This window comes from Mycteria americana, chromosome Z, assembly GCF_035582795.1.
Source record: "Mycteria americana isolate JAX WOST 10 ecotype Jacksonville Zoo and Gardens chromosome Z, USCA_MyAme_1.0, whole genome shotgun sequence".
Taxonomy (NCBI): Eukaryota; Metazoa; Chordata; class Aves; order Ciconiiformes; family Ciconiidae; genus Mycteria; species Mycteria americana.
Genome location: NC_134396.1, coordinates 3,447,376 through 3,467,608, shown reverse-complemented (window position 1 = coordinate 3,467,608; position 20,233 = coordinate 3,447,376). Strand labels below are relative to the sequence as shown.

General features: G+C 58.2%; 1 protein-coding gene across 1 annotated transcript in view; it reads right to left on the bottom strand.

Annotated features, from left to right (window-relative positions):
- Nucleotides 1-11,887: 11,887 nt before the first annotated feature.
- CNTFR (ciliary neurotrophic factor receptor) overlaps nt 11,888-20,233 on the bottom strand; it is a 190,849-nt gene continuing 182,503 nt past the window's right edge. The window contains exons 8-9 of the mRNA XM_075526927.1: nt 13,872-14,052; nt 11,888-12,033 (exon numbers count right to left, since the gene is read on the bottom strand). Of these exons, the coding sequence (XP_075383042.1) occupies nt 11,888-12,033; nt 13,872-14,052 (327 nt within the window). The remainder of the gene's footprint in view (nt 12,034-13,871; nt 14,053-20,233) is intronic.

The following is a 20,233-nucleotide window of genomic DNA, read 5'->3' as shown; positions in this document are numbered from 1 at the left end:
TCTCCACCTTACAGGCATCTTGTGTCTCCTTCCACAGCCACATTTGCCCAGGATTCTCCAGGACCAGCCTGGAAGGATACAGAATCTAAATGCTCAGCCCGAGGGAATTTGCAAACCCTTGAGCAACAGGAGGCGAATGAAGCATGGGGAGGTCTGCAAGACATATCAGCCCAGCTGGGACTGACCAGTTCCCAGCCTGTCCTGCTGTCCTGACATTGCCAGACTGTCTTTTCCTTCCCCAAAGGACATGTACTCATTAACTTTCCTGCTCCCAATCCCTCTTCACTGTGATTTTCTGTCTCTGGTTTATTGTGGGAGATTAGCTCAAGATGGGACTGAGAAATCTGAAATGGTCCTAAGGAGGAGGACAGGCTCATTCTGCTGCCTACCTTGGGCAGCCATTGTCTGCTGGGGTGACTTTGCCCCAGCGCAGAGTTCCCGTTTGCTTTTTGGGGTGACACACCATGGGCTGCGAGCATCACCTTTCCCGCATTCGCAGACGCAACACTGTTGATGCCAAAACAGGTCAGCCTTCCCCTCCCATCTCACTCTGCTGCATAGTTCACAGCAAGAGACCTTCTCCTGGTCTTCCTCACAAAGCCCTGGCTCCTCGGGAGCAGAGAGGGGACTCCTAGCAAGGCCTGGTCGTCTTCTGCAGACCACAGTGTCCTTGAGCACTTTATGACCCTCAGCAAGCCTTGATGATCCTGTACTTGATTCCGTGCATTTTGGTGAACTGGGACAGAAAAGACAGCCCTGCACTGCTGTTGCTGCTACCCACTGCCAAATTTTGGGGACATGCACTGCAGTATGGTGTGTCTGGGGGCTGCTGGCTGCCTGCCCAGATGTCATGCAAAGGGGGACACTTTGGAGACAGGTCACCATCTGCTAGGATGGGCTGGAGCTGGCCGGCTGAGCAGTGGTGGCTGGAGGAGCTACCTGCTCGTGCTACACTGAGACCTTACCCATGATGATCCCTTCTGGAGTGTGAAGACCAAGCGAGACTGCACTTGATGGCCAATTCTGGCAGCCAAAACTAGCTCCTTCTTCCTCTTCCGCTGCATTGTCTTTCTTCCCCCCATGCTGCACAACTTCCAGCCACTGATACACCAGGAGAAAGTCTTCTCTAATTGTTCCTGACTTCAGACTGCTGCCAGGTAAACAGCGTGGAAATTAGTGGAGACAAGTAAATAATTTGTAAACAATCATTTATTTATTACTTTCCCCTTATCTCCCTGTGCAAGCAGATTGCAAGATGCCTCAGAAGCACTCGCAATTTGGAGTGAGTTCTCTTGTGAGGCATTTCCCACTCCCTATGAATAACTTATGAACAGATCAGAGTGAATATTAAAGGCCTGAAAAACCAGAGACTTGGGCTGCTGAGCTGAGTAAGTACCGCTCTAGCTCCTCAAGTAGACGAGCTACCTAATGAAACAGCACTAAGTGGATTCACCATGCTGTAATTAAAGGGTGCGCACATTTGTTAGTCAATGGGTTGCCCATCAGGTGGGATAGGTAGTGTGCAGCAAGGGGACGGCGTGCCTGAGGGATGCGGCAGGTCTATGAACGTGATTTGGACACCAAGCTAGCATTTGGTTTTGGGGGTGATTCGTGCTGTGCAGTGCTCCTACCGAGCTGTTCATGGGAGGCAAACAGGACGCGGCCAGCTGGACTGGGTTGATGCTGGAGGTTCACAGAGGAGCTTTCTGAATAGCCTCGCACGTCTATAAATTACCTGTGCAGTGGTAGAAGGCACGCACAGGGGGTTTGAGCCCCAAACCCACTGAGAGCATGAAGATGCGCTGACTTCAAAGAGTCCAAAGCCAGGCTTGCACTTGGCTTCAGCCAGGTGCTCTGTGCCGGGCATTTATCCACCTTCAAGCTCAGCCGCCTGCTTTGTGTTATTTTTTTTTTAAAGATGATTATAATTCATTCAGAGAAAGGCTCCCAACCCCCTGCTTGGCTCCTGAGGCAAGGATTCAGATCAGTGCTACATGAAACGGGGGAGGTGGGCTATGGGCTGAAATCCCTGTTGCTCTTGCAAAGCTCCCTGCCAGCCCTGCACACAATGCTCCTCACGTCCCAGCCCCAGCAGGACCCACTGCCCGGGGTGGTGCTTGCAGGGTCCTGGGCTGTGTCTGAGCCTGGGTGTCTTTCCCGGTGCAGGTCTCGGCTGTCTCCCAGTGTTGGAGGAAAGGCAGGAGTCCCCACGGCTGGGAGCATGACCGGCACCCTGTCCTGAGGCACTTGGCACAGTTTCTTTCATGCCACCTGGCTGAGACGGCAGGAGGAAGAGGGACTAGATGATCTCTCCAGATCCTGCCTGTTTCCTTCGTTATAGTGGCTAGGAGGTCCTTGGTAGGGCTTAAACCAGAGGTGAATTCAATGTGAGTCACACAGCTATGGATCCGGGTACCCAAACACTTGTGGTACCCAGGGGATGCCAGGAGTCACCCGCTGTCACCCAGAATGCCATGAGTCTCCTCTGGGCATCCTGCGGCACATCTACTGCCATGGTGTAGGTCTTTCTGCACCCCTGGGCATCGCCACGGTGGACTGCATGCAAGCGGCCCTGCCAAGAGCGCCCGCAAGGCAACGCAGGGGGCTCTGGAGCAGACAGAGGGGACCGTTCCCACTGCAGGGATGAAACTGGAGCAGCACACAGCTTGAGGCCGGCGCCAGCTCCCCCTCGCTGGATCCCCCATGCATCTGTAGTCCCTTCCCCTCTCCGTCAGCCCCGTGCACCTGCGCTCCAAGGCAGAGTGGGATTTATTCTGCCCCAGGCGCTCGGTGCAAGGGGTCAGCCCTCATAAACCTCGCCGGCACCGAAGCCCGGGCCAGCTGCCTCGCTCATGCCCGCGGGGACGGCCTCCGCATCCCGGGCGCGTTTTGCTGTCGGTGCCTAGGGCCGTTCTCTGCACCAGCACCCGTCCTGGTGGGTCCAGGGCACGGCGTGGTGGCAGGGTGGTGGGGATGGGGCTGAGTGCTCCCGGCCCCCGGCTCCCCTCCCCGCACCAAGCACTCCGGGTAACCCCGGTCCGTGGGAGGCAGCGTGAAGTCATTCTGGTCCTCCAGCAAACCCCTCCAGCTGTCTGGAGCCAGCGCAGATTGTGGGACGTGTCTGGTGACTGACGGGGCCTCAAATCCACGTTTATGTGAGATGATATCGAGAGTTTTAATTTTTTTATGAGCGAGGGGTTCAGGGGAGGAGGAGGTTCCCAGGGCGGCTCGGAGGGGAGGCGGCGGTGCGTGCATGTGCGTGTGTGAGACACGTTTCGTCCCATTGACCCCCAGCTGCAGGAGTCCTGTTCAGATAAAAACGGCATCCCGCCACCTCCGAGCAGCGGGGAGCAGCTGGGGAGGAGGTCGGACAATGGCTGCTAGCAGCCTGCCAGGAGCAGGGATGCTGCGGCAGGGCTCGGAGCTGGCCCTCTGGACCAAACCCTCTGCTCAGCCCCTCTGGTCCAAAGGAAGACCAAACCCTCCCTCGGCACCACAGAAGTCCCCTCCGGTGCCTGCCCATGGGGTTGCTCTCAGCCCCTTCCTCAACAGATGAACCCCTGGAAAGCTCTGTTGAGCGGGTCTCCTCCTTCCCCAAAGGAGAGCCCACTTGATGGAGCTCTTGAGCATGACTTCTCCAGCATCCAGAGCCTGGTGAGATGCCGTGGCCACTTTCAAACCCCACTGATCCTCCTGGAGAAGCTGCTTGCCTGTTCTGCAGCCTCACGGGCAGTGTTTGCTGGTACCATCCATGCTGGTGGTTTCCACATGGGTACCCTCTCTGCAGATTGCTCTGCCCTGGTTTAATCCCTGCAAACCTTAGCTCCTAGCCCTGCGTAAAACCTCATCATGCCATTGAGGAGCAGGTCAGAGTCACCAATGCTTTTCAGCTGGCCAGGAAATTGCCTGGTGCAGTGTCAGGCAAGAGCAAGGCAGAAAGTGAACCAAGGTGGAGCATGGACACCTGCTCCCGAGTGCCCTGTGCTGGGTAGGATCCTGCTGGGAAAGGACCTGGAGCAGCGGCTTGGCCAGGAAATCTTGGAAGAAGAAGGCACCTGCCTTCTGCACATCCAGGGCTGGTGGCTGAGCCTGTCCCCAGGGCCGTGACAGCACCAAGTGACTTCTGAAGGTGTAGGAGATGGCCACAAGGAGCTGGGAGCCATGTGCCATCAATATCCCATGGCCAAGGCTGCGAGGTGGCTACCAAGGTGACATGACCATCCTTGACCGTAGGATGGGGACTTCCAGGTGGTGCTTAGCTCCTTTGGTAGGAAGATCCCATCCCCGCTTCCCACGGACAGTGGGGATGGAGCAACCTCTCCCCGAACCAGCCGGAGTGCCTGCGCGCAATGACTCTCGCCCGGAAAGGAGGAGGGGGGCCGAGGCCTCTTTGTAACCCAATCTCGTCTGCATGGGCCCCTTTGTTGTTATTACATTTATTTATTGATCCCCCTTGGGAAAACCTTAGCGGTGCTGGACTTGCTGGGGCTTTATTAATGGGGGTGGGGGGTGAGGGAAAGGGAGGGGGGCCGAACAGAGCGCTCGGACCATCTGTTCCCACCAAAGGGACGGAGCAACAATAGCCATGTTTATAAAACTCCTCTGCAACTCATTGTGTTTGCGAAAGGAGAGCTTCCACATCAAAGGCCGTTTCCGCTCCCGCTGCTCGGGGGCCCCTCCATCTTCTAACATCCTGCAAGGATCGCCCCATCTTGGTCCCCTCCTCCCCCTACAGCCCCGGCCGCATGGTGTGGTGGCAGTGGCATCGCCCACGGGGGGACCACAGCGGCTGGGGACACCCTGGCCACAGGGAGAGTGCGTCAGCCTGCTCGTGTCCAGCGGTCCAGGGGGACTTTCCAAGGGGGGTTTCTCCTGGAAGCAATAAATCTCTACCATAAGGCACTGGATAGGGTTTACCAGGCACTGGCTGGTGGGCAGGAGACCTGTCCCCAGGCTGGTTTCATTCAGTCTGCTTGAACGGCAATGTTTGTGAAACCGCTTTGGTTTTGCTCAAAGTTCAGATGTGGAAAAAAAAGGAAGAAAAACAGAAAGCAAGGAAGGGATTGGGGTCTGGCCATGTCAAAACTGGCTGATGGGGTTCTTCATAATGAAACAACTGTGTTTGGCTTTGCTCTAGGCTTGTATTAGATTATCTGTTACAATCAGACATGAAATAAAGACTGTTAAACAGCAATGAAATATTTTGACTGAACCAATATGTTGTTTTTTCTTCCCAAACTGATCTTTATGGACAAGATGAGGGTTTAGTTCTGGCTCAGATCAAAGCTGAACGCCTTCCTGGGGACTTGGAGTTGTCAGCCATCTCCTGACCACGACCCAGCCCTGCGGCTGGGGGACAGGCTGCTCTGGGGTGAGTCTGCAGGCTGGAGGTTTGGGACACGTCCAGGCTGTCACACGTCCCCAGCGTGACCCTGAATAATGGCATGTCACCTCCTGGGACTGTGGCTCCTTCCCTGTCTGCTGGTGCTGTATGGCGGTGACTGTCTCCATGGGGTCGTTTGCACATGGGCTGGTGACTCTGCTGGGGTCCGTGCCCAGCGGGTGTGAGGAACAGGGAAACCTCCTCATGGGATATGGGAATGTCCCCGTCCAGCCTTGGACAAAACTGAGACCTCTGGAAGATGCTGCCAGCCTGCAGGAGGGCAAGACCCCAACCCCATGGCACTTTGTCACCCACGGGAAAGGCTTCTCTCTGCATCACCTGGTCATGCAAGGACCTCATTTCCAGCCTGCAGGACGGGCGCCCTGACAGCACGCTGGTGGCTGGGCAGGCATGGGCTGTCTCACACCTTCGAACCACCCCTTCCATCCTGGAAGGGGGAAACCTTCCAGAGACTATGTGACGCCTTTTTGGGAAGCAGTCCAAGTCCCTGTTGGCTGTGTCCCCTTGGCCTGTCCTCCTCCAGGCTGCTGGAGGAGACCCGAGAACAGTCCCTGACCACTCCTGGCAGGGCGTAGGAAGCATGCTGCTCTCTCCCAGCACTTAGCAGCTTCCCCAGGAACTGTGCAGGAAAGAAGAAGAGGAGCCCAGACTTCTGGGAGACACTTTCATTTCATGCCTAAGCCACTACTCCGCTGCTCAGCCACACGGCTCCATTAAGTCCCCTCCTGGCTGTCTTCTTTCCATCAATCACCCCATCTCCGCAAGCAGCCCAGACACCGGATTTGGGTTATAAATAAGACAATCAATCAGTGATGCTATTAGATAAACAGAGTGGCAGAAGCCAAATTAATGCTTGGCTTTTTCTTGAAAGGGAGGAAAAAAAGAGTCAATTGCTTATTAGGGGACGCTGGTGTGGTCTGGTCTGTGTGCTGCAGCTGAGCCGGGAGGGCTGTGCTCGGCTGCTGTGTCTGTGTGCAGGGAGGTTTGGGATGCTGTGAACAGATGGTCCGTGTGGGTCACCCTGGCCAGAGCAGGCAGGGGACTGGGCAGACTGGGGGTGGGCAGAGAGGTCGCAGCACTGAGGAGGTGATGGGCAGCTGGGAAGGCAATGGTGGGTGCTGGCCATAGTGCAACTGGGGCATGAGGCGGTGTCAGAGCTGGTTTGGTGGGGAGGGAGGGCATGAGGCTGCAGGCAGAGGTGTCTGGGGACCAGGGACACAGTGCCGGGGAAGAAGCTGAGCCATTCAGGAAGGACATGAGGAAGAGGAGCGTCACTGCTTTGAGGTGCTTCAAACAACAGATGGCCTCTTCTGGAGAGGCATCAAGTCCTGATCTGGAGCCACCAAGGAACAAGATGGTCCAAGGCTGTCCTTTGCGGTCTGCTGTGACCATCTGTCACCTCTGGCTGCTACAAGCCTCTGCCCTACAGCATTGTGGGGATGCCCGGGGCTGTTGTTACCCCCCGGGATCCCACCTGCAGCTCCGTCTGCTTCTCTGTATGGTGATGGCTGAATCACCCAAAGCTCCTGGGCTCGTTCCTGCACCACTGGTAGTAGGCAGGAGCCTTTCCCCGTGGTGGGACCCTGGTGTCTGAGCCATCCCTCCTGCCACTGGGGAAGAAAGTCCTGGAGGAAGGCTATAACCTGCCAAGGGCATCCAGTGCTACATGTCTGTACAGGAGACGTAGGCATTTTCTGAACCAATACCCCGTGGTTTGGGGTGGGCTCTTGTATTTTGCTGGACTTGACACCAGTACGGGTTGAGGACCAGCGGAATCTGGGATCCTCCAAGTCAAGCTGACTCTATGTGCATCCTCACCCCTCGCAGATGCTGCTCTTCGTGCTCTCACCCTGGGGACCACCTTTCCACCAGCTCCTGCTGCTCTTGCCTCCACCTCCCACCTCTTCCTGTTGTTGTGATGGAGGAGGATGTTTGCACCTTGGGGACCAGATCTACCCCTGTGCAAATAAACAGCAGCTCTCCTCTGCCAGCTGGCTTGATGCATCCCACCTGGCATTTCCACCCAGCTCGGCAGGATGCTCATGTGCTTGGGTCTGGCTGTGCAGATATCAGTGTGCTTCCTTGGCAGCCGAGCCTGCCTTCACACCCTTCTGCCTCCGTGCTCTCACCCGGGACTGTCTAACATTCTGCTGGAACCGCACCATGCCTGTTGCTCCACCAAAGTGTGATGCCCCATTGAAGCCCGACAACTCGGCGCTGTTAGCCTAATTTGTGATAAATAAGCTGCTTTTTGTCACCTGGAGGCTCCAGGCTCCTGGGAGGCTGGTGTGCGAGCAGGGACCTTCTCCGACTGCTGGGTTGGGGGGGATGAGCTCTCTGCTGGCACCTGTCTCAGGGAAAGATGCAGGAGGTGCAGTGATTCGGACTCCCTCCGCTGCTCAGCCCATCGCTCAAGCAAGGGGGCTTTCTGCTTCCTACAAGGCCTCGCAGCCAGGAAATAGCTCCTGCTTTCCAGCCGCACTTCTGATCCCTCTTGCAGAGCCTGGGGAGCTCAGCGCAAGGCTGCTCTTGCATCAGCAACAGCCGAAAACAACACCTAAGGTGGGATTTACTGCCACATATGTGCTGGGAACACGCAGGGACCCATTGCGCCCGGCTGATGTATTGGATTTCAGGTTATGCGATGCACAGGTCTCTCTGAGCGCTGTAATTCCCTCTTTCTTCCTGTATGGATTTATACTGCTAAGTGGATGGATTTTCTGCTTGGCAGGGATGCTCCCCGGGGACCTTCCGCAGTTAGAAACATCTCTACACATCTGTACGTAATATTGCTGGGGCACTTCACGAGTGGGCTTTTACGACACCCCTTGCTTTGTGGACTGCCTCTTAATCTGGCCAGGCGCTGCAGAAGGGCTGACGAACGGCATCCTGGAGCCGGCGGCAGGCTGCGTGCCAACTCCAGGTGCCGGAGGGTGCCTGGGGCTGTGTGCGCAAGCCACCGCTCTCAGATGGCTTCTCATACAGCTGCCCTGGGCACTGGGAGCACCCTTGGTCCCTGAAACAGCTTGAGAGGGACAGGTTTCCTCTGCTTAATAACGTGAGACAGCATGCCTCCGGACCAGGCATGGAGATCCTGGGTGGAGATGAAGGCAATCTGTCTGGGATGCTTCCCCCAGGCAAGGGCTGGGCCTGACATTTTCATCTCTGCCAAGAGCTGTCCCTTCCCCCTGTCCCAAAGAGCCATCTGCTATGGTAGATTACCCTGGCTTTTAGCGCTGTGAATCCATAATTAGTGCATAATTAATTACCAGATGTTTTTAACACTAATGAAACATTAATAAATGACGGAGGCATGTTGTCTGGTAATGGAACATTAACCAGTGAACCAAGCCAGCACATGGGGCAGTGCTGCTGCCAGCACGGCCGAGCTGGAGGCAAGGCTGCATGGGACTGAGCTCTCCTCTAATAAAGCCCCGGCATGGTGAAAATCATAGCAAGCGTGTGGTGGGAGCTGGCGACCAGCCTGGTGCTGCCTTCAGGCTTTGCAGAGCCAGGGCTGTGGCTACTTCACCTCCATCCATCCATCCACCCACCCATCCTTCCATCCATCCACGCATCCATCCATCCATCCGTCCATCCACCCATCTCCCATCTGGAGAGACCCTGTTGGGGCACTGGGCAGCCAATTTGCTTAAAAAAACAAGCTTTTTTTTTCCCTGGGATGAACTGCAGCTCGGTGACATCTCGGCTCCAGTTGGTGCTCACACGCAAGGCGCATGGGGAGAGCCAGAACCCGACAGAGTGTGCTTTGCTGTGCCCGTTGCCCCTGTGCCGGATCCATGTGAGCCCTGCCCTGATGGAAGTTTAATTCAGAGCATCTGGGCCAGTGGCATTTTCCTAATGTGAAATTATTAATCAGACAAGGAAAGTGCATTAATTGGGACGACGTGTCAGCTCCAGCCTCCAGGCTGCAGCAGGGTGCGGGCAGGTCTCCATCCTCCTGCCTCCCTGAGAGGTCTCAAGGAACGGCCAGAGCTCGGGGACACATGGCATCCCCGAGGGCCTGTGAACGGGGACACGTGGCACCTCCCCATCAGAGCGTGGGTGCCACACGGGGTGGTGACAACCATTCCCTTTACATCACCAGGGGTTTCCAGGGGTGGGCATCCCCCTTGCACCTTCTCAGGATGTCCTGAAGGCCAGCTTTTGGGTCCCCCCACCCCCTGGGGAGATGAAGCTATGGGCTCAAGCCCTGGAGCAGGCTCCCCCTCACTGCCATCCCCATGTCCTCCCCATCACAGCCAGCACCACGCGTGGGAGTGGGCAGCTGAACCCACCCACTCCAGCCGGAGGGGAAATAACACCCAGCACTGCCAGTCATCATGAAATGATCATTTAATGAAGAACGTCTCTCCTGGTGCGTGTATGTGTGCACGTGTGCGTTGTCTCTGTGTGAGCTTTTTTTTATCCCCTCTATTATTTTTTTTTTTTGATTCTTTTTTTTTTTATATATATACATCTATAAAAAATTCAAATACAGCATGTCAACAGTGGGAATACTAGGACGTACGGTATTAAATACTGCGCTTGGGTCCAGGCAGGGGCAAGAGGAGGTGTCTTTACAAAACAGGGCTTGGGGCAGGATGGGGAGGAGAGCAGAGCAGGCACGGGGACAGCCAGGGACAGTGGGAACAGCGAGGGACAGGTCTGCAGGGCTCCAGCTCTAAAGGCAACAGCAGAGCTATTCTGCTTTTGTTGGAGAATGAGACAAACGTCAACGGGGGTGATTCCCTGTATCCAACGTGGTTAAAAGTTTGGGGGTGATGTGGGGAGGCGGTTGGGGGTGGCGAAGGCTTCTGTGGGGTGCTGTGGGGGGGGAGCCGGAGGGGCAGCTCTCCCAGGTGCTCGGCAAGGGGCAGGGGGGGTTTATTGGTGTTTCATTTCCTTTTTTTTCCATTAAAACCCTGCCAGCTCCCTGCTCCCCACCACACTTGTGAAAGCCACCAGTTCTTCCGTCCATCATCCCCTCGGAGGGGACCAAGACCCCCCACCTGTGGACCCCTCCAGCTTCGCCACGCGGTCAAGAGCTCGGGGGAGCAAGTCCGGTCCTTGGGGGACCCCCCTTCTGCTGTAGGGGGGTACACAGCTGGGAGCATCATTCCCCTCACCACCCCCCCCATTTTCATATCCCCTTTTCTCGGTGCACCGTCACGCTCCCTGTCACCCGGGCGGGCGGCGGGGCGGCGGGCACGTCTTTGGCGTGGGGGGGGTTAGCTGTATGAGTGGGGTCCTCAGCTGCGGCGTGGTGGCCGGGCTCGCTTCGCCTTGCTGGGGAAAGGGGGACGGGGATGGGGGGGACAAGTGCGTCTCCTCGCTCCGGGCTGGGAGAGGATTTCACGGCTCCCCAGGGGACGGCGGCGGCTCTGTCCTCCTCCGAAGCGATGGCGAGAAGCGTGATACGTCCTCAACGTGTGCAAAATCGAAGAGATAAGAGACTCAACCCGGGAGGGGGGCGGCGGGGTGGGGGGCGGCGGTGGCGGTGGGCGGTGGGAGGGCGTCTGCGCTGGGCTGCGATGGACGCACAGATGGGGATCTGCAAGCAGGGAGGAGAGAGGTTCACTGGTCCCGCTCTGGGCTCAGCCGTGGCCGGCCACCGAGGGGACACACCGAGCAGAATTTGGTCTTTTTCCGCGGGGAAATTCACCCCTTCCCAGAACCTGGGTGCCCAAATGCATCACCTCCACGTCCTCCTCCCAGGGCCAGACCCTGCCCACCCACGCCTGGCTGTGTGCCACCACCTCTGCCATTGCCATCGCTAACATCACGCGTGGGGATGACACAGCCAGAGGGGAGCAAAGGACCCCGCACCCACGGGGGCTTTGCCTTGCGTTGGCTCCTTCTTGGGCACCAAAGGATGGGTGGCACATCCTTTATCCCCCAAAGCGACGTATGTGGCTGCTGTCAGGATCAATCCCCTGGTCTTTGGGCAGCGTGGGCGCAGGGGAAAGGCGCAGGGGGACCCAGTGAGACAGCAGCCCTGGCCCAGGGAGGGACGGGGCATTTTGGGGCTCTCCAGGCTGCCAGCTCCATGCTAAGCCAAGCCAAGGACATTTTTGAGATGCATCTTAGAATTTTCTGGTCTCGGACAATTTTGCTTCCATCCCTATGCAAAGGCCTTGGATGTCCACGTGGTTTCTTTGCCTCTTAAAACATCAGCAGTGGGGAGGGCGGAGGGCTGCTGAGAACGAGGCATCGAAGACTGACCCCGTTGCAGGCTTTGCAGAAGATGTCTGAAAAGCCATTTTTGAGATCCCTACGAGAACACGCAATTTGGAAAAGCAGCCAGATTTGGTGCATTTAGGAAAAACTGCAAGAAAAACCCAAATGGCTCATTCTTAACACCCTTCACCCATTGGAGCATCCCTTTCCCAACCATGATGGAGCCCTTGGGGTCCCCAAGCCCCTGCCCCCTCTCAGCACCCACACCCTGTCTCTCACGCCCTCCTGTTTGGGGGATACTTACTAAATAAAGAGGACACCATAGGCAGCCAAGACCAGTCCAGCTGTCCAACACACTGCCACGGCCCCGCTGCCCACCACGGCCCCCTTGTCGCAGATCTTGGTGGTGGGGGGCGGCATGAAAGAGGAGGTGCTAGCGCTCGTTGTCTCTGCAGGGAGGGAGAGTGGATGGCGAGGGGAGCTGGGATGCCCCGGGATGTGTCCCGTAGGGGCAGCCCCACTCCCCCGCCGGCGGGGACACAGCACCGTCCCATCCCCACATTGCCCCTCTCACTGCCATGCCACACTGGGGCTGAGCTGGGGGGCTGGGATGATGAGCCAGGGGATGGTGTGGTCCATGAGACTTTCCCTGCCCTAACACTGGACCTACTGCTTGGAGATGCTTCCACCATGGCAGAGCTGGGCATCCCTCCCAGCCCCATCCTGCCCAGCCGGGCTGCTCTGTGCATCAGCTCTGTGGGAATTTTGGCTAAGAGGTCATGATGACATGGCCACAAGTGCTCAGCAGAGAGAATCCCCCACCCAGGGAATGCCCTAGACATGGCTGCGGCTGCTGGGCTGGCTCGCAGGGCTTGTCCTCCTCTGTACGGGACCAGATGGGGTTGCCTGTCCCTACGGAGGGCTGCAGGATTGCAGGGAGGGCATGGACGGGCAGTCAGGCTGAGGCAGCTTCAGTCACATCCTGAGGGTCCCGAAGTGCCCCTGGGGCGGGGGGGGATGCTGGGAGCCACAGGGGATCTGTCTCGGCATCTTTCAGACCCCCCCGAGGTGCCATGGCGAGGCTCAGTCCCAGAGCCAGGGTGTCCCACATCAGACCTGCATGGCTGCAGCCAGCTGCATGCACAGGGACACATGTGTGAGGGACACGTGTGTGAGGGACACGTGTGTGAGGGACACGTGTGTGAGGGACACGTGTGTGCCTGCACAGGGAGCAGGCAGGTGCCGTTTTAAGTGGTATTTGCATTTAGCACAGTGCAGGCCGGTATAGAAGCAAAGCCCGAACCCTGACACCAGCACAGTGTGCCTGCACTCCTTGCAGGGGTTTATCCCCCTGCAGATGAGGGGCTGCAAATCCCTGCTGCTGCCTGAATCTCCAGGGGCTCTACTGGGTGCTGCTTCTGCAAAGGTGGTGTAGGAGGTACCTCCACCCACCAGCAGCGGGGCTTGCACCCACCACATCCCCGTGCAGGGAGCTTCACCAGGGCTTGCAGAGGTTCGTGCACAGGTCTGGCAGCGCATGGCTTGCACACACATGCCGGCATCTACACACTCAGCTGGGGTAGAGCTTGGAGGGTGGGGGAGGCTGAGCATCCCCCCTCCCCACACACAAATCTGGCCAGCTTATACGTGCGGCCCTGACGTAGAAGCCTGGTCGCTGCCTGCACACCAGTGCTTCCCCCCGCGCTGCCGCCGGTGCCAGCCGGGGGAACCGAGGCAGGTCTGCTCTAGCCCTTCTGGGAAACGGAGGGCTGATAACGCCCATTTGGACACAGTCCCAGCTCTTTCCTAGAAACAGAGGCTTGTTAACTTTGTGTCTTTTATTCTGAATTGGCATCGCTCTGAGCCATTGTGCAGGGGTTGGAGGTGTGGAGGGGGTAGGACTGGAGAGGGAGGGCTGGAGGGGGGCAGCGCTCCAGGGATAATGTTAGTGTTAGTGTTAGTAATAATAATAATAATAATAATAATAATAATAATAATAATAATAAACCCCCAGCTTTGTTGTCACACCCCAAGCACCCTGGCGAGGAGGATGCCGGAGCCAGGCGAGCTGAGTCAGCTTCCCTCAGGCCACGGCTGCACCTGCTGCCAGGGCCATGGGTGGGGGGGAAAAGTGTAGGGTGAAGGGCTGCAGCCCCCCAAGGTGCTGGGGGGATCTCCTTGGCTGGGGACCAAACTTGCAGGAGCTGGATGGGGGAACCCTCAGCCATGACTCCTGGGCTGCCCTCCCCTGCGGGCACAGCCTGTTTGTACTGGGGGGGCTTCTCACCTGTGACCTGGGCCTCCGTGGTGAGATGCTTGGGCTCCTCTGTCCAGGGGGTGGCATGGACGGCCACGCTCCAGTCGCTCCACGTGCCGATGTCGTTGTCTTTGGCCGCCACCTGGATGATGTACTCCTTGCCGGCGTAGGCGTCCGTGATGGTGTGTGATGTCCCGTCCGACAGCTCGACCTGGGGGCAGCAGCAGGGAGGGGGGGGTGGTCAGAGGAACCCCCGGCACCGGGAGGTGTAAGACAATCAGCGTGTTTAGCTCGGGCAGAGGATGACAACGAGACTTTTGCAGCACTTTGGGAAGTGCTACGGGGTTTTGGGCAGAGGCATGAGCCCAGGACAGGGATGCAGGGGGAGGATGCTCCAGCTGCAGCTGAGCCGAAGGTCTGGTGAGATGCCGTCCCACTTCCAAACTCGCGGCTTGTTCCAAACTCGCGGAGCGGCTTCCTCTAGAGGTCACCAGAAACTAGCAGATGTGCGGGCAGGCTCCGCTCGGACACGTTAGGGCAGCTGGGAGCTGGACGTCCAGGGCAGCGGCTGGCATGTGTGCACACGCTTCCTGGGCACCATTGCCAGTGCTGGGAGGAGGATTCCCCCACCAGCATGTCTCTGGCCACCGTGCTCCTGCACCCACTGGCATCCCACCGGCTTGGCTTGCAGACCTCTGGCTGGGCCCTTGGACAAGGATCAAGCCATGTCCAGCCGTCTTTCCTAGGAATATTCCCTCTGTTCTGTTGTCACTGTGCCTGAGCCACAGGAGGTCCTGCCATCCTGGGGATGTGGCTGCTGGTGCAATGGTTTAACCCCAGACTGTGTCTACAGCTTCTGGGGATCTCTGATCTGCTTGGAGCTCGACTCAAGGACAGGTAGATGAAGGTGCCCAGTAGAAATGCACCCCCATCACACAGCCACCAGTGAGAAGACACACACAGGTGACAGAGGAGGAGGGCTCAGCACCCAAGTGACCTTCTGGGGATGGAGCCGGCTTGACCTCAAGGTCCTGCATGCATGGAGGGGACCAGGGCAGGAGCATCCCACAGAGGCTGCATGAGAGATCGCCCTGCACCTCACCTCTGAGGGTGAGGACTAACACACTGCCAGCTTCATTTCCCCCCCTGCACTGCCTGTGCATGGCATGGGTGAGACGTGGGTCACCCCTTGTCCTTCCTCCATGCCCTGGCTGACACAAACCACCTTCTCTCCAGACACATGTTGATAATAAATATGCTGAGGGGACGAGGGACGGTGTGGGTCTGATGCAGCCCATCTGCGAGTGCCAGTGCCCAGCCAGGGGCTCATGCTCAAGCAGAACAAGTGGCACTTCATGGGTGGGCAAAACTTCATGGTGCAACCCGCATGGGGTCCTCTACATCTCCCCAGCCACCTAAGAGAAGGTCAGGCACAGGATCCCACTGCCCCGGGGAGCAGTGGGGTTTTATTAAGGTTTTATTTATTTATAAAACTCAACAGTTGAGTTTTATTAAGAACTCGGTTCAATGACAGGAGCAAGATGGAGCCGAAAACTTCTGCCTGATCTTTGATCACATCCTGAAAGCCCAAAGAGAGAAAAGCTGCACCACTGGGGTGCCCGGGGATACCTGGGCCAAAGCACCTGCGGGATGAGGCTGCCCTGGCACTGCAGCTTTGCACACGCAGGGATGGTGTGCACAGCAGGGACGTGTGTGACGGCCTGGCCAGCGGCCAGCGTGGTTAATCTCATCACCCTGCTGCTGTCAGGGGTACCTGAAAAGCAGGAACCCACCCTGAGAAAGACCCAGCCCTTTTCCAGTCCCCCCATCATCACATGCAATACCCCAGCAGAGATTTAAACACTTTGGCACACAAACTGCCCCCCCCCCCCCCCGCCCCCAGCTTTTACAGCTGCTCTGGGGGATCCCTACCAGGGAGGAGGGCACTTTTGCTTTCTTGCTCCAGGTGAGAGCCTTTCCTTCCCTATTCCTTCTCCCAGGGCCGCATCCAGCCTGCCGCCTGGCACGACAGGGCCCTCGGGCTCTGCGCTCCCAGCTGCTCACACAGCCCGTCCCCAGCCCGCAGGAGCCCCAGGTCTGGAGCACATCTGGAGGCAGGCTTGGCTGGCCCCCCCCGAGCCGTCGGGGACCAAAGGGCCTCCTGCTGCCCGCGAGGCACGAAGCTGCTACCAAACCTCAGCAGGGGAGCAGCATGGAGAAAGGCATGCGTCCGTCCCACCGCTGCAGAATTTGGGGCTGGATGGGGGGAGGCAGAGTCCTGCCCCTCGTGCACCACCGACTCGGGGCTGGTGCCCACGGTGCCAGCGCGATGCAAGCAGGGGATGCCAGTGGTTTCACTGCAGGGCTTGTGCCAAGCTGAGATGTGCCCGAGCCCTATACTACCGTTAGCCAAAGCACTGGGACAATTGGTGCCCAAGTCCATCCCTACTTCCTAGGGGACACCTTCCTGCCACACCATGGGTCTCACCATTGGGTCCCACCTGTTGGCATGGGGGGAGCTTCTTGGCATGCCCACCAAGGGGGTCCGAGGTCAGAGCCTGGCTGGAGGCAGCCTGGCATGGGGGGCAGACGAGCCCAGCAACCTTGGTGGGGTTCTGTGATGGGTCTCCCCGAGTTTTCAGCATGCCGAAGAGGCTGAGAGCCAGCCCTGGGGTCACACCGGCTGCCTCTCATCCAGATAACGTGGTCAGGCTTAGAGCAGTCCTGTTTAGTAGCTTTCAGGTCCCCAGCACAGTGTGTGCCGGTGGGGGGGAGAGCGGGGGCTGTTCCCATCCCGGGGCTGGGAATACCCCATCCTGCAGGAACAGGGTTTTGGCCCATTTCACTTGTGGGACAGGTGAAAACTGAAATCCTGTGAGGCCTGGGCAGAAGAGAGGATGGGGAAAAGAAGATGAGGAGGATGCTGATCCCACCCGCAGGACATGGCTGTGCATCCTCAAACCCACGGGGGTCTTGGCTGAGACCCATCCCAACCCCACCAAGCTCCCTCCCTCCTCAGCCCAGGCACAAAACCTGAGCTGGATCAGGGTCCCTGGAGGGGACGGGCTCTTGGCACCCACCGCTGCACCCAGCAGAACTGAGAAGACACCTTCTGCATCCTCTTCTCATAGGGACCCACCTTCATGGCCCAGGCACCAAGGGGTGGGTAGGCAGGACAGGAGACCCACCAGGCTGTGAAGCACCCGGCCTCTGCAAAGTGCTGTGTTTGGCAGGACACCCCCCCACAGCCTCGAAGCATGGTGAGGCTGTCCCTGCCACCCAAACCCTGGCATTCACACTGTCCCCCGCCTCTGCCACCGGCTCCAGTGCTTGCAGGCACAGCTGGACGGGATGCACGTGCAGCAGCGTGCAAGCCACACAGCGGGGACCCGCCTGGATGGGATCAGCCCAGAGCTGTCTGGTGGCATCCACCAATTTGGACGGCAATGCCAAGGTGATCAAGCTCAATTAATTCCTAATGACAATTAACGAAACCTTGCTGGGTGAGCTGCCAGCCCCCTGCAAGCCTGTTTCTCCCGGCTCGGTCTGTGCTGGGCTGGGGGTGCCTTGGAAGCAGGGAGTAAGCGCAGGGCTCGGAGAGATGCTGGGGTTATCTGGCTGATGTGTGGGTCTCTCTGGGTCTTTCAGCACCCTCTGAGCCCTCCTGGCTGCTCGCTGAGCCCAGCAGCAAGCAGGCTGCAGGCAGGCCAGCCCCGCTGAGGTCCCGCTGGCCTGGCCAGGCTGCTGCTCCATCCAGAGTGTTTTCTCCAGCCCAAAGAGCCCTCCCAGCTGAGCACTCGCCCTTGGGAGCAATTCCTGCCTCTCCCCAGCTGCAGCCAGCCTGCAGCTGAGTGTTTGCAGATGGGGTGTCACAGGCACAACGGGGTCAAGGCCATGCCTTGCCTGGGAGAGGATGTTCCCCCAGGACCCAGGCTGGAGGACCTGGAGGACCTTCCTTGTAGGACCTGGGAGGATGCTGCCCTAAGCTCCTCTTTAGACAACAGACAAAAAGAGAAGGCGTGGATGACAGCATCCATCTCTCCGCACACATACGATGACTGCATGCAGCACTTCTGAGCTGGGCAGCTGGGGAACACATCCAACATTTGCCACGGTGGGTGAGAAAGTCCCTGGGTGGGTGCCCGTGGCTCAGGACAGAACTGCAGCAGCAGATGGGAAAGCACACAGGGACCGGGTCCAACTGGATGCAGACAGGGAGAGCCGGGGGGAGACACTGGGGAGGTTGCGGGGGGACGGATGGACACACAGCTTCAAAGGCAGAGGGAGAAATTCCTTAATCCGCGTCCCCGCCACCCAGAGACAAAAGTTGGAGGAAGGCTGTGCATGGTAATTTGTTTGGCCAGGGGTGTCTGCATGTCGCTGCTGCCTTTGTGCACCTGCCAAAAGTCACTCCGGCTGGCTGTGAAGCACTGCCCAGATTAATGAGGGATCAGTAGCCAGTGCAATGCAGAGCTACTAGCATTGCAAAAAAAAAAAAAAAAAAGAGGGAGAGAGAAATGAAAAAAAGCCCTTGAACCCAGTAATTCAGCCGACAGCTTGCTAAAGACAGCGCGGACTGGGATGCCATTCCCTGCCGTGGCCGCGTACCCCCATCAGCCTGCTTGGAAAGACGGGGTGCCGAGGGACGGCCAGTGCCCACCCACGGCCCTCAGCACTGGGATGAGCCTAGGGGCCAGTGCCACATGATGGGGTGGGGACAGACACCCAGGGCAGGTGGAGGGAAGGACTTCCCAGCGCTTGGCTTTTCCCCTGTCCATGCTGGTCCCCCCTGCACATGTTCTGGAGGCCTGGGGACATCCACATGAGCCATCCACACCACGTACCCCGACAGGAGGCATCCGTGTGTTCCCTCGCCCCGGTCCCTGCCCGCAGACTGGTGGCACTGCCGTGCAGTGCTCGGCACAGCAGGAGTTAAGGAAGCCATTCCCCGCACCGGGCTCCCCCCGTTCCTGCTGCCCCCAGCCCCCCCTGCCAGGGTGCCCCGGCAGTAAAAAAGGTCACTGTGCTCTATTCCCACCCGGGCTCTGCTCCCGGTCCAGCGCAACCAGGTAGCAATTACTTGCGAACAGGGTGATGCACAGGCAGGTCTGAAGCCCAGATGGCCTTTGGAAGGGGATGGGGGGGGAAGAAAACCCCAACCCTCCCTGCCCCAGCAGCTGGGCTGGGGGCTGGTGTGCGTTGGAAGGAGGCAGAGGGGGAGAAGGGGGGATCAGATGCCTCCTTCTCTGCATCCCACATGAAAATGTGTTTGCCGGCTCCCCTGTGGTGGCAGTGGCTCTGCTTCCCATTCCTTGACACCTCCTGCTCCCCAGTGCAGCTCCCGGTGCGGGAAGGAGGTGCTCCACTGCTGGGAAGCTGGCAATGCTGGGGTGGGGGGCTGGCACCCCTCAGTCCCACAGCAGGGATGCACCACTTCTGTGCATGCCAGCACAGAGACCACACGCCTGTCCCGGCTGTTGTATTGAGCCTGGATGAGCCTGCCTTCCCCAAAATAAAAGCAGCACCCCAGCTATTGTAGGGTGAAGCCAATCTGCTCGCACAGCCTGTGCCACCCACAGCGACCGGGGGAACATGGAAGAAAACCCCTCGTAGGAGCACAGTCCAGGTCTGCCGTGCGTCTCGCGTCCCCGCAGCCTCCTCCGCCTCTAGATGCTCCCCGGGTTATCCTCGATAACGGGGGAAATGGGAGCTGGGAGGAGGACGGGGCACCCCGGTGGGCTCGATTTCACAGCCTCTTTTCCCCGCAACAAGTGGCCGGATCGTGCCACCTGGCTGCAATGAGTTTTGCAGGGACTCGTGCTACACGAGTAGCTGCTGTTTCAGGTCCCTTCAGTCCCCACGATTGCAGGGGGATCCCAGAAGGCTCCCACCGCCCTGGGGAACAGGCTAAACCAAAATCAGGGGTAACCCCCAAGCAAGCCACCCCGCTGCTGGGAAGCGCAGGAGGGTCGCTGCAAACAGCCACTGCAGCCTGCGAAAAGATGTCACCAAGCAGAAAATAAATGTTTTGCTTTTTCCCTTTCAAACCCACGTCTGGAGAGCAAATAGGTCTGACATTCATTACTAGTAAATGAGCCCCCAAATACCTCCTCCTTCCACAGTGCCACAGGAATCAGTTGGGCTAACCCCAGACAAAACTTTCGGCCCGGACTCTGGAATAACTAAAAGATTGGGAAAAGTGAATGACCCCCCTTATTCTCTGCCAGCGGGGTAGCGGAGGAGCCCAGCAGGGTCTGAGCTGCGGTCCCTGCTATCACCCCCGCCCCGAAAAGGCTGCTGTGCTGCTGCTGCACATAGCTCAGCCCCGCTGCCGGTCTGGGAGGACGAGTTATCGCAGGGCTCCTCTGCAGCCTGCGCTGTGTCACACCAGA